General features: G+C 47.2%; 1 protein-coding gene across 1 annotated transcript in view; it reads left to right on the forward strand.

Moving 5' to 3' along the window:
- The window catches only part of FERRY3 (FERRY endosomal RAB5 effector complex subunit 3), a 107,486-nt gene that overhangs the window by 23,710 nt on the left and 69,800 nt on the right, over nucleotides 1-13,976 (forward strand). The window contains exon 5 of the mRNA XM_082256109.1: nucleotides 5,806-5,905. Coding sequence (XP_082112235.1) covers nucleotides 5,806-5,905 — 100 coding nt within the window. The remainder of the gene's footprint in view (nucleotides 1-5,805; nucleotides 5,906-13,976) is intronic.

A 13,976-nucleotide genomic window follows, 5' to 3' on the forward strand; every position in this document is an offset into this window, starting at 1 on the left:
AGGAGACAAATGTTGGAGCGATTATTTGCAAATGGAGGAAATACAAAGTAACCATCAATTGTCCTCGGTCTGGAGCTCCCTGCAAGGTTTCGCCCTTTATGGGATAAGGATGATCATGAGAAAAGTGTGGGGTCAGCCCAGAACTACATGGGAGGAGCTTGTGAATGATTTGAAGGCAGTTGGGACCACAAAACTGGATGAAAAAAAAATGTAAATCCTTTAGTAGGTAAAACAGCTCATTATATGTACAGTATCTCACAAAAGTGAGTACACCCCTCACATTTTTGCAAATATTTTATTTTTTTTTTTTTTTATTTTTTTTAGATAATATATATCTTTTCATTGAAGAAATGTCACTTTGATACAATGTAAAGTAGTGAGTGTACAGCTTGTATAACAGTGTAAATTTGCTGTCCCCTCAAAATAAATCAACACACACCCATTAATGTCTAAATAGCTGGCAACAAAAGTGAGTACACCCCTAAGTGAAAATGTCCAAATTGGGCCCAAATAGCCATTTTCCCTCCCCGGTGTCATGTGACTCATTAGTCTTACAAGGTCTCAGGTGTGAATGGGAAGCAGGTGTGTTAAATTGGGTGTTATCGCTCTCACTCTCTCATATTGGTCACTGGAAATTCAACATGGCACCTCATGGCAAATAACTCTGAGGATCTGAAAAAAGAATTGTTGCTCTACGTAAAGATGGCCTAGGCCAGGGGTATTGAATTAAAATTCACAGAGGTCCAGTCACTAATGTTTTCTCCTAGCAGAGGTCCAAATCGTATGTTTGATTCCTATTGGCACCTTGAAGCATTGGCAAACGCTGCACGTTTTCGTGAGCGCCAAACCAGCTTGGTGTAGCGCAATTTAAAAGGGTCAGGGACTACTCTTTGTATGTTTCTGCATGTAAGACAGCCCATTGAAATGAATGGGCTGCCTACATGCAGAACACGGGTAGCAATGGTATAAAGCTAGCCTCAGATCCTTCACATCACAATCCTGTCATTACAACAGTGTTCAGTCCCCCCTGCACATCGCAACCCCTCCTTCACATTACTGTCCTCAGCCCACCTTCATATCACCCCCCTCCTCCCCTCACATCCCCCCCCTCCTCCCCTCACACCCCCCCCCTTTACATCCCTATCCTTATGCCCCTTTATATGATGCCCCCCCCTCCTTCACATTACTGTCCTCAGCCCACCTTCATATCCCCCTCCTCCCCTCACACCCCCCCTCCTCCCCTCACACCCTCCCCTCTTTACATCCCTATCCTTATGCCCCTTTATATGATGCCCCTCCTCCTTCACATTTCTGTCCTCAGCCCCTCTCTGCATTCCTGTCCTTAGCCCTGCACAACTTTTCCAGGTAACCAGCTTCTGATTGGTTGCTAGCAACCAATCACCTGCGGGTTAACTTGAAGTCCTGCCCTCCATCTGGATCTGTACTGGCTCTGATATCAGCCTCCCGCCGTCCATGCAGGGCTTGTTCAGGATGAAAGTAGTGCAGATGGCTTAGCGGGCTCCTAAATGGCAGGACTGCGGCCGGTCCGAATGATACGGTGTCCCAGGCCAGACGCGCACCGCAGGCTGCCATTTAGTGATGCCTGGCCTAGGCTATAAGAATATTGCTAAGACCTTGAAACTGAGCTGCAGCATGGTGGCTAAGACCATACAGTTTAACAGGACAGCTTCCACTCAGTACATGGTCGACCAAAGAAGTTAAGTGCACAGGCTTAGCATCATATCCAGAGGTTGTTTTTGGGAAATAGACGTATGAGTGCTACCAGCATTGCTCCAGACCTAAACCCTATTGAGTATCTATGGGGCATCCACAAACAGAAGGTGGAGGAGCCTAAGGTCTCTAACATCCACCAGCTCTGTGATGTCCTGCTGGAGGAGTGGAAGAGGACTCCAGTGGCAACCTGTGAAGCTCTGGTGAACTCCATGCCCAAGAGGGTTAAGGCAGTGCTGGAAAATAACCTTTCCCACACAAAATGTTGACACTTTGGGCCCAATTTGGACTTTTTGACTTAGGGGTGTACTCACTTTTAGTTCAATCTTATTTTATTGAAAGAGAAGGGTTTTACAGAGTTAGGGGAGAAGCAAGGGGGTATGAAACAAATAAATTGTTCAGGTATGACATATGGTAAACTGTGAGAAAATGCATACAACAATCAATATCGATAAGTGCAAATAAGGGACTCAAACCGCCAGGTCCATCAGATCCTGGCAGCAGCACAAGGTCAAGAAAACAGCAACTTGGGGTGTCAGGTGGTAACATAATTTAAGAGAAAAGTCAAGGAAAGGCCAACACCAGTATAAACACTTTCATGGCTGGCGTCACTTGAGGAGATTGTGGGAAGTGTGGTAGGCATTGATAAATTAGGCATTGATAAATATCCCGGCTTTCCATTGAGGAGCGCCTAAAAACAACAAATAAGTAAAGGAGGATTGCCTTATGGTGTCAACGGTACAGCCAGAGAGGGGAATAAAGGTAAGAGGATGGGATAAAGCAGGAGAATGTAAAGAGGGATGTCAAGGGGGCAAAGAAGGTGGAGGAAATCAGGATGGGCCGCCCACGTCCCACTACTGCCCCCCATCACCAGGTAGCACAGACGTCTCGAGCCAGGACTGAAAGGCGTCCGAACACCGAAACATGTCCCAGGACCTCCAAGCAGAGAATTGGTCCTCCCTGCCCCCCTCTCGCGCCAACAGGTTTTCCATGTCTCTAAGCCGGTCCAGTTCCAGAGCCCACTCAAGTTTAGAGGGTACCTGCTTGGACCTCCAGTGTCTGGGTATCACCGTCCGAACAGCCGCCAAGAAAAACCTCAAAACGTCTCTCTTGATCGACCGGAAGGAGCCGGGTAACAAAGACAACAGGGCCAGTTCCGGTGTCGCAGGAACATTTGTTGCCTGGAGCCTGCAATACAAAGCTATAATTCCAGTCCACAATTCATGGATCTGAGGACATTCCCACCAGATGTGAATAAGCGTTCCCCTAGAGGACGTGCACCGCCAACATTGGTCCGACTGGAGTGGGTCAATGTAGGCGATCGAGGGTGTACTCACTTTTGTTGCCAGCAGTTTATACATTAATGGCTGTGTGTTGAGTTATTTTGAGGGGACAGCAAATTTACACTGTTATACCAGCTGTACACTTACTACTTTACATTGTAGCAAAGTGTCATTTCTTCAGTGTTGTTGCATGAAAAGATATAATAAAATATTCACAAAAATGTGAGGGGTGTACTCACTCTTGTGAGATACTGTATATAATCTGTATATTCTGGGTTGTTGTTTTTTTTTTTTTTTTTTGGAATACAGTTTTAAAGCTCCTTTACTGCTACAGTCACACCTTTTAATAATGAAACAATGTTCAGTGCCCTAATTGTGGGTGTTATTCTACTAAACATTGCTCAGACTCAAGTCTACATTCTGCCAGGGAGAGGGTATTTTACTCATGACTTGGATCAGTAGGGGTAATGAGTTACAGTGGATAAAATAATTATTTGATGCCCTGCAGGCTTTGTAAGACTGCCCACTAACAAAGAAACAAAGAAGTCTTATCATTTTTATCACAGGTGTATTTTATTCACTTTCGCATCCTATCAAAGTGTGGGTGCTTTCACAGGTGTGAATGCAGCCTAAAACCCCTATCGGGGTGTTTTGATGTCTGGGTCTTGCTGGGAACATATCCTTTCACTTCCTGTCTTAGAAACACAAGCTTCCCAAAGGGAGGGGAATTCCCATTTGGAAGATTTCCCCTTACTCTTTGCTCACAATAGTTCCAAAATTTGTGACAATGGTCATCCAAAAGAAATCTAAAATGAATCTTTCCAGTGGGGACACAGACAGAAAGAAAAACCTGGCAGAATGTCTGACTATTTCCTACTGTATACATAACCAGAATAAAATGTTCCCCTTTTACATAGACTCAGCTTTAAAATAAACTCGGAGGTCTTATTACGCTTTTGCATTGTGGCAATTCTCCCTAAAATGCACATTGCCAAAATTCATGGGAATGCACCTGCCCTATGTGCAGTGCCATTCATTGTGAATGGCACTTTAACTCGTGGTACAGTAGGGCACAACGCACCTCATCGCAGAACATGGCATATACCATGCAGTGTTACATAGTTACATAGTAGTTGAGGTTGAATAAAGACAATAGTCCATCCAGTTCAACCTGTGTAGGTGTGCGTGGCCGTAATCATTCCACATACCCCTGAATGTTCTGATCCTTGAGATGAACGTCCAAGAGTCTTTTGAAAGTAGCCATACTTCCCGCAGTTACTACCATCTGTGGCACAGAATTCCACAGTCTAGTAGCCCTAACAGTAAAAAACCCCCTGCATTGCCTGAGGTTAAAACGCTTCTCCTCTAATCGCATTGTATGGCCTCGTGTCCTCTTTTTTTTTTCTATGCTGAGATCACTGTTGAGGTATTTGTGTGGTGCGCTTTGTTTTGAAAAAAGGTCATTCATGTTTTACTATTTTTGGTGTGTTGGCAGCACATTTATAAAGAACTGCATATGTAATAACTTGAGTTGGCGTACCACAATGGATAGCTTTAGTGTGAAGGAACCCTTATTGACTTCTGTAAATGCAGTACCTGTGGAGTAATTCATCCTCAAAGTTTACAGCGAAAAGCATTTTCACTTTCACCCTACAGCAGGGACTTGGTATCCTGGACAGTTTTTTTAACAACTTCCATACCACAGTACGTCCTATGACGTCCTGGGCTTTGTGTGGGGATGTCTGAATGATGCCTGCAGCTACAGGCTTGATTCAGAGATCATTTTTCTAAGCCAGCGACTCCCTTCATTATAAGAACAATCATAGCGGCTGTTCAGCCGCTTGATTGTTCGTACAGGCTGTGGGAGGGGACGTCCCCTCCCGCCGTCCTCCGGTGCCTCTACCGGCTCGCCCGTGCGATCGGCGAGCCGAAGAAAGAATCCACCAGCGGCGGAAGTATGCCATAGAGCATACCGAGGACCAGATGGTCCCCGGCAGTCTTTATGACTCTCGGAGGGCCGGGCGCGGCGTTATGAGGTTACGCCTGGCAAAAGCTTCTTTTTTTTTTTTTTTGATTTTAGGCTTTCCAGCCTGTAGAAGAGATCTGAGAGCTTATTGACCCCAGATCCCTCCATAAAGAGAATCTGTCATGTCCTATTCCTATTACAAGGGATGTTTACATTCCTTGTAATAGGAATAAAAGTGATTAAAAAAAATTAGAAGGGAAAGTGTAAAAATAAACAAAACAAAATGTAAGTGCTCTCCGTCCCAGCATGCTCGATCCACACATGTGAGGTATCGCCGCAAATGTTAGAATGAGAGCAACCATTCTAGCCCAAGACATTCTCTGTAACTCTAAACAGGTAACCTGTAAACAAACATTTTAAAGCATTTCCTATGGAGTTTAAGTACCTAAGTTTTTGTACACGGGGAGAGGGGAGTGCTGAGACTAAACTTAAATTACTTTTAGTTTTCCTTGTGAATTTTGAGGGTGAATTACTCCATAAAGCCTGCAGCTGCATAGGTCGCCGAGGACTTATTTTAATGCCTATTCTCTGCCTGTTTTAAGGATGTATATATAGAATGTATATGTAAATATATGAATGTCCATACCCAGGCCACAGTTCTACTTTAAGGCCAGAAATCAATTTATGTATTTGATGGAAATTTAACCCCTAGTAGCTACTCTAACTACCCTATATTTAAATTTAGTAGGGTTGGAAACGTAATTATACCCACAGTATCCTCTTCTTCTAGTACAATGACACTGATATAATTGTTTTTTAACATAGCCAAGGTTTAGAGATGAACAAAGTGATGCAAGAACTGGGCAAGTCCCTCAGTGACCAAGACGTAAACGCAGTGGCAGCACAGCATTTTGAATCGCAGCAGGTAACTATTAAAGAAAGATCTCAGTATCAAACAATTATCAAAGAGAAAAACGACCACATGTATATATGTATTAACACAAATAATCACTCGGCTCTCATGTTTTATTGTCCATGACAGAAATTAGATGATATAAATACACAATGAAAGTCTATAATAATGTCTCTAATTCAGATGCAATACTTTAAAAGACAATTCCTGGGACCGATCCCATCAGAGCATGTGAAAAAAAAAAGCTTCAAGAGTGCAGAAATTAGTAAAAGTTGTATGACATTTATTAGCAGAATATAGCATCCCTTACTTTAAAATTGCTTGTGTCCAGCTCATGTTGCAATGGAATAATGTACACAAGATACCAGGGCCCCATATAACCACTAGGATCAGTAAGCCTCTGTAGCACATTTGCACCATGAGTTTGACAAAGGCAATTTCTGCTGCTTTATTTTTTTTTTCCCCAAACAATAAAGAATTGCCTTAAGCTTTTGTTACTCCAACACTTCATATTCCTGGGACTTGCCTACTGTACCATGTACTTGCATGAGAAAGTATCCGGTTCTCTTTGTATTGCTTCCTTTATGTAACATCCCTGGTGTTCCTGCCAGTCCCCCTGCTTTCCTATTAAAAACTGACTGCACTTAGCAGAAGAGCATATTGTGGTCAGTTCTGTAGCTATGCTGGGAACTCAGCCTGCTTGCTCTCCACCAGTGATCAGACTTGTCCTGACACGCCCCCGCTGCACAGCCTCTCACTGGGAAGTTCAGTGTGCTGCTGCTTCTCCCCCCCCCCCCCCCCCTCCCAGCTCTTATGCACCTGAGAACAGAGGGAATGTAATCCCTTTTAAAAAAAGGGTAAACAAGTATTTGGTTTTTTTTATACACACACACACACACACACATATATATATATATATATATATATATATATATATATACACATACAGTGCCTTGAATTTAATAGTTATTGAAATATTCCACATTTTGTCATGTTACAACCAGAAATGTAAATGTATTTTATTGGGATTGTATGTGATAGATCAACAATAAGTGGCACATTATTGCAAAGTGGAGGGAAAATGATAAATGGTTTTCAAAATGTTTTACAAATAAATATCTAAAAAGTGCAGTATGCATTTGTATTCAGCCCCTTTTACTCCGATACCCCTAACTAAAATCTAGTGGAACCAGTTTCCTTCAGAAGTCACCTAATATGTAGAGTCCACCTGTGTGTAATTTAATCTCATTAATATTACAGCTTTTTTGTGCAGCCCTCAAAGGTTTGTCAGAGAACATTAGTGAACAAACAGCATCACGAAGGCCAAGGAACACACCAGACATTTCAGAGATGACGTTGTGGAGAAGTTTAAAGCAGGGTTAGGTTATAAAAAATATCCCATGTTTTGAACATCTCACGGAGCACTATTCAATCCATCATGCGAAAATGGAAAGAGTATGGCACAACTGCAAACCTACCAAGACATGGCCGTCCACCTAAACTGACAGCCCGGTCAAGGAGAGCATTAATCATAGAAGCAGCCAAAAGGCCCATGGTTACTCTGGAGGAGCTGCAAAGATCCATAGCTCAGGTGGGAGAATCTGTTTTCAGGACAACAATTAGTCTTATACTCCACAAATCTGGCATTTATGGAAGAGTGGCAAGAAGAAAGCCATTGTTGAAAGCCACATTTTCAGCTTGCCAGAAGCCATGTGGGGGACACAGCAAATAAATGGAAGAAGCTGCTCTGCTCAGATGAGACCAAAATTGAACTTTTTAGCCTAAAACAATAACTTTGTGTGGCAGAAAACTAACGCTGCACATCACCCTGAACATATCAGCATCATGTTGTGGGGATAATTTTCTTTAGCAGGGACTGAGAAGATGGATGGAGCCAAATACAAGGCAATCTTAAAAAAAAAAAAAAAAAAAAAAAAAAAAACACCTGTTAGAGTCTGTGGTGGACGTTCACCTTCCAGCAGGACTATGGCACTAAACATACAGCCAGAGCTACAATAGAATGGTTTAGATCAAAGCATATTCATGTGTTAGAATGGCCCAGTCAAAGTCCAGACCTAAATCCAATTGAGAATCGGTGGCAAGAAAATTGCTATTCACAGACACTCTCCATCCAATCTGACAGAGGTTGAGCTATTTTGCAAAGAGGAATGGGCAAAAATGTCACTCTCTAGATGTGCAAAGCTGATGGAGACATCCCCAAAAAGACTTGCAGCTCTATTTGCAGTGAAAGGTGGTTTTACAAACTACAAAGTATTCACTCAGGGTGGCTGAATACAAATGCACGTCACACTTTTCAGATACACTGCCCGGCCAAAAAAAAGGTCGCCACCAAAAAAAAGGTCATGCACGCTAATATTTAGTTGGACCGCCTTTAGCTTTGATTACGGCACGCATTTGCTGTGGCATTGTTTCGATAAGCTTCTGCAATGTCATAAGATTTATTTCCGTCCAGTGTTGCATTTCTTTTTCACCAACTGATGGGAAAGTCAGACCACTGCGTAAAGCCTTCTCCAGCACGTACTAAAGATTCTCAATGGGGGTTAAGTTCTGGACTCTGGTGGCCAATCCATGTGTGAAAATGATGTCTCATGCTCTCTGAACCACTCTTTCACAATTTGAGCCCGATGAATCCTGGCATTGTCATCTTGGAATATGCCCGTGCCATCAGGGAAAGAAACCAGGGAATAACCTGGTCATTCAGTATATTCAGGTAGTCAGCTGACCTCATTCTTTTGGCACGTGCAGTAACTATCCAATAGGATAGTTACTGCATGCTTAGTTTAGTTAGTTGCTTAGTTAATTCCAGGTGGTGACTTTTTTGGCCGGGCAGTGTAGTTTGTAAAAGATTTTGAAAACCATTTATCATTTTCCTTCCATTTCACAATTATGTGCCACTTTATGTTGGTCTATCACATAAAATCCCAATAAAACACATTTTACGTTTTTGGTTGTAACAACAAAATGTGGAAAATTTCAAGTGGTATGAATACTTTCTCTTACGTCCTCCGACAGTCGCCGCCTCTCCATATTCGTCACTATTGGGGTTATTGACCTTTTCTCCGTAGGAGTGCTAGGCAACAGAATATATTAATATCAAAGCTTTTAGCATATCCCACCCCCAGGGGGTGGTCCCCTCAGTCAATACCTCCTCACTTCCTGCATACCAACTCAGTTTCAATTTGCCTAGCTCAGGAGTGCAGGCTGTCCCTGTGCTGGGGCTCTTTGGTCTCAGCCACTTTTCTCTTTTTTTGATTTTATTTGAAGTTGTTTTCTCTTTCTTTTACTTAGCTGTTTATTTCCAGCTTTAGTTAGTTCTTCTGATGAGGATCGTGCGGGCTGGGTCTCGGGCTGGCCCCCCTGGGTCGCAGGTTGTGGGCCAGTGGCTTCCCAGCCTGCCATCGAGCGTTCAGCTCAGGGTTTCCTGGCACATATGAACGACCCATCCCTGTTCGCTACAGGGATGCTGTGGTGAGGTGGCTACCTCACCGGATGCCATTTGCGGTTTCGCACCGCAGTTTCACTGCGTCCCGGCTGCGACTCTCCCTGTCCTCAGTACAGCGGTTTGATCGCAAACGAAGGCTCCCCACGCCATCCGGATGGTGAGTAAATTTTCTATGTGGGGACCTGTCTGTATTGGGTGTCAGTCTGGGACTGTGTGACCCTGCATGTCTGTGAAGGCTTTTGGGCTCCCTGTCAGATTTCTATGGGAACTGCTGTCTTTCTGTGGGCTGTGAGGGGGGGGGGGGCCCTGCTCTGCTCTGTGTGACAAGCTGTGTGAGACATGCTGTGGTTTGTGTGTGTGCACATGTTTTGAGCTCCCTGTCAGATTCCTGTGGGAACTGCTGCCTTTCTGTGGGCTGTGAAGGGGGGGAATCTCCTGCTCTGTTCTGTGTGACCGGATGTGTGAGACATGCGGTGCTTGTGTGTGCCATACTGTGCGGCGACCGCTGCGGCGGTCCGCCATTTTTGCTCAACATGTTGGTTCTCTGTGCCCTGAAGTGACGATCCTGTGCAGCAGGGCGCAGAGTTTTGGCGCCAAGCGCCGCCATTTTGACAGCGATCGATCGGACCGCATGTCAGCCTCACTCCCCATTTACATGATTCCTCAGCGGCCATTTTTGTGTAGCCTTGCATGAGGCTTGTAGGGCGGGCAGTTATTGCATCGCTTCCCTTGCTCTGGACAGCGATCGGTAGCAGCGGCAGCCTGTGTGATCTCCAGGTTTTTACCTCTCTTTTGTTCTGTATTCCTTACCCAGTGTCTTTTCATTGTCCCTGTGGGGTCAGTGTATGTGTTTATGTGCGGTGGGATACGCTTCGCCGCGGTCTTAAAGGGACATTAACCCCTTTTTTTCTAATGACTCACTGGGGCATGGATTCTCAGGATAGCAAGTTTCCTTCCACTTTAGTGGGGGGCTTAGGGGCTGCTGCATCCCCCGAGGGGGCTGATCTGGCTGCTATTGTGGCATATTTGGCTGCTCAGGTGCAAGGCTGGCAGGACTGCTATGGCTGGGGTGCCTCTTTCAGGGTCTCGATCATCTCTGGACCTTGGGGGGTCTGAGGGGGAGGCTGAGGTTGAAGGGGTTGATAATTCTTCCCCTGGCTCGTCTGAAGAGCTTGCAATCATGGAGGGGCTGGTTGCTTCTATCAAGCGAACGCCTCATTTGGAGGATGAACCATGTCCTTCTGCTCTGCTGGCTTCCTATGGGACGCAGAGAAAACGCAAAACATCGCAGGTTTTTCCTTGCTCTGCGGAGTTCCTGCGTGCTGTTGACGAGCAATGGCGCAATTTATAGAAGCTTTTTGCGGTGCCGAGTAGGTTCAAGCTGCGTTGTCCCTTTCCGCCCGCTGCTGCTGGGCGTTGGTGTGTGCCGCCTCCGGTGGATCATGCGGTAGCGGTTTTGGATTAGTCTACTGCGCTTCCGGCGGAGGATACCCCGGTGTTCCGGGACCTTACGGACGGGAGAATTGAGTCTCTTGCCCACCATACTTATACGGTTGCTGGGTCACTGCTGAAGCCTATTTTTTGCTTCCCTTATGGCGGCCAAAGCTGTCGCAGATTGGACGCGGGTGCTCAGGCGCATCCTGGTGGCTGATTCTGTCCCGCCAACGACATTGGCTTTGGTGGATCAAATTCATCAGGGTGTCATGTATTTGTGTGATGCGGACTTAGACTTAGTCCCTTTGGCTGCGCGCGTCAAAAGCGTGGCGGTGTTAACTCGCCGTCTGCTTTGGCTGAAATGTTGGTCTTAGCTTCTCGTAGAACTTTGGCCAATTTACCCTATTCACGTTCTCGCCTTTTTTTGGCCCTCCTTGGATACTCTGTTAAAAGGTATTTCCGGGGGTAAGAGCACGCTCTTGCCCCAGACTCACGAATCTGACTGCTCGTGGTAGGATGAATACCTCGTTTAGACCCTCTCAGGGGTCCTGTCGTGCCTTTCGGTCATACTACAAGGGCAAGCCCTTCTGGGGCCAAGGCTCCTAGAAGTAGCCGTGGTCAGCTGCCCATAACAATGCGGCCTGAAGGGGCGCCCTCACCCAGCTCTGGGGTGGGGGGACGGTTGCTCGGTTTTCTTCAACCCTGGCTGGCCCGCGTTCGGGACAGGTGGGTTCAGGAAATCGTTCGATCCGGATACGAGATCGAGTTTTCTCTCTCGGCCGGCGAGCAGATTTTTTCCCTCGTATCTTCAGCTATCTCCGGAGCGCTTGCGGGACCTGCACCTGGCGGAGCGGGTCTTGCAGGCTCAGGGAGTGGTTGTTCCGATGCCTCATCGGGACAGATTTCGGGTTTTCTATTCCAATCTGTTCACTGTGCCCTGAATGGAGGGCAAGGTTCGTCCGATTCTGGACTTGAAAGCTCTGAACCGCGCTGTGCGGGTTCGCAAGTTCGCATGGAATCCCTGCGATCTGTGGTGGCTGCCCTGGTTCCGGGAGGATTCATGGCCTCCATCGATTTGCAAGATGCATACCTTCACATCCCCATTTTCGAGGGTCACCAGAGGTACCTTCGATTCGCCATTGCGGAGGATCATTACTGATTGGTGGCGTTACCCTTTGGTCTCGTTTTGGCTCCGCAGGTGTTCTCCAAGGTGCTTGCGCCAGTTCTGGCCTTGTTGAGAGCCCAGGGCATCTCTGTCCTGGGGTATCTGGACTGCATTCTGGTGCGGTCTGCGACCAGTCAGGGTCTGTTGAACGACCTGGCCGTCACGGTGCGGACTCTACAGGAGTTTGGTTGGACGATAAATTTTCCAAAGTCGACGCTGTGTCCGTCGGTTCGTCTTCACTACCTGGGATTGGTTCTGGACTCGGTTCAGGCGAAGGTCTTCCTGCCGGATGACAAGCTCAGGGCGCTTCAGGAAGAAGTCAGGTCCCTTAGGGACAATCAGTGCTCGTCCCTCCGGACGTGCATGAGGTGTCTGGGATTGATGGTCTCGGCTTTCGAGGCGATTCCCTTCACCCAGTTTCACACGTGGGGTCTCCAAGCGGAGGTTCTGTCCAGGTGGGACGGGCGACCGCAATCCCGGGATATCCAGATCGCATTGAGCCATTGCACCAGAAGGGATCTTCTGTGGTGGCTCCAGTCCCCGACAGTGTCGGGGGGCAAGTCCTTTCGTCTTTTCTCGTGGACGGTGATCACCACGGATGCCAGCCTGTCGGGTTGGGGTGGTGTTCTGGGCGTTCTGTCCGTCCAGGGTACTTGGTCGGAGGAGGAATCCTCCCTTCCGATCGGCTTTCTGGAATTGCGAGCAATCAGTCTCTGTCTTCTGCGTTGGACGGACAGGCTGCAGGGCCGTCCGTTCGGGTGCGGACGGACAATGCCACTGAGGTGGCCTACGTCACCCACCAAGGGGGTACCAGGTGTGTCCGAGCGGCTCGGGGTGGTTCCTTCACCCGGAAGTCTTCCAGATGTTGTGCGCGTAGTGGGGTTCATCAGATGGGGACCTGTTCGCGTCTCGTCTAAACAACAAGGTGGGAAGGTTCGTGGCAAGGACGCGCGATCCTCGGGCAGACGCGTTAGTGGCCCCGTGGCATCGGTTTCTTCTGCTGTATGCCTTTCCGCCGATTCAGCTGCGGTCCAGGTACCTTCGCAGGTTGATCTCGGAACCACTCACGGTGATTCTGGTGGCACCAGTCTGGCCTCGCCGTTTTTTTGGTGCGCAGATCTCGTGAACCTGGCGGTCGATGCTCCGTGGCGTCTGCCTCTTCGAGAAGATCTTCTGTCTCCAGGGCCGATATTCCATCCTGCCTTACAGTCGCTGGATTTGGCGGCCTGGCTGTTGGGACCGAGGTCCTGTAGGATAGGGGTCTGTCCCCTGAGGTCATTCGCACTTTGATCAACGTTAGGAAGGCCCCTTCAGGGAAGGTTTACTACCGTACTTGGAAGGCGTATTTTGCCTGGTGTGAGTCCAGGGGGTATTCCCCTCGCTCATACTCGGTATCTAGAGTGTTGGCTTTCTTTCAAACGGGCGTGGACCAACGTTTGGCGTTGGCCACGATTTAAGGTCAGATTTCTGCGCTGGCCGTTCTCTTTCAACGCCCTGTGGCGTCTACTCCATTGGGTAGCACCTTTGTTCAAGGGGTGCGACATCTGGTCCCTCCTAGGAGGGAGCCTTTATCTCCATGGGACTTGAACCTTGTTCTGTCCGTGTTGCAACACGCTCCTTTTGAAAAGATCAGGGAGATCTCGTTGTCTGTGTTGTCCAAGAAGGTCGCCTTTTTGGTGGCGATCACTTCGGCTCGCCGAGTGTAGGAGCTGGCAGCTTTGTCCTGCAGGTCTCCGTATTTGGTGATTCACTTGGATAAATTGGTCTTGCGACCTGACCCGTCTTTTCTTCCGAAAAGGATTTCGGAATTTCACCTCAATGAGCACATTGTCTTGCCTTCGCCTTGCGCGAAGCCTAAACATCCGAAGGCGTTGGCTTTGCGTTCCTTGGTTGTTGTTCGGGCGATCAGGGTTTACCTGTCATCGTCAAAATCCTTTCGTAAGACGGATTCTCTATTTGTTCTTCCAGAGGGCCCTCGGAAGGGCGTGGCGGCGTCGGTTTTTACCATCGCCAAATGGATC

This window comes from Pelophylax lessonae (assembly GCF_965119305.1).
Source record: "Pelophylax lessonae genome assembly, chromosome: 4".
NCBI classification, from domain to species: Eukaryota; Metazoa; Chordata; class Amphibia; order Anura; family Ranidae; genus Pelophylax; species Pelophylax lessonae.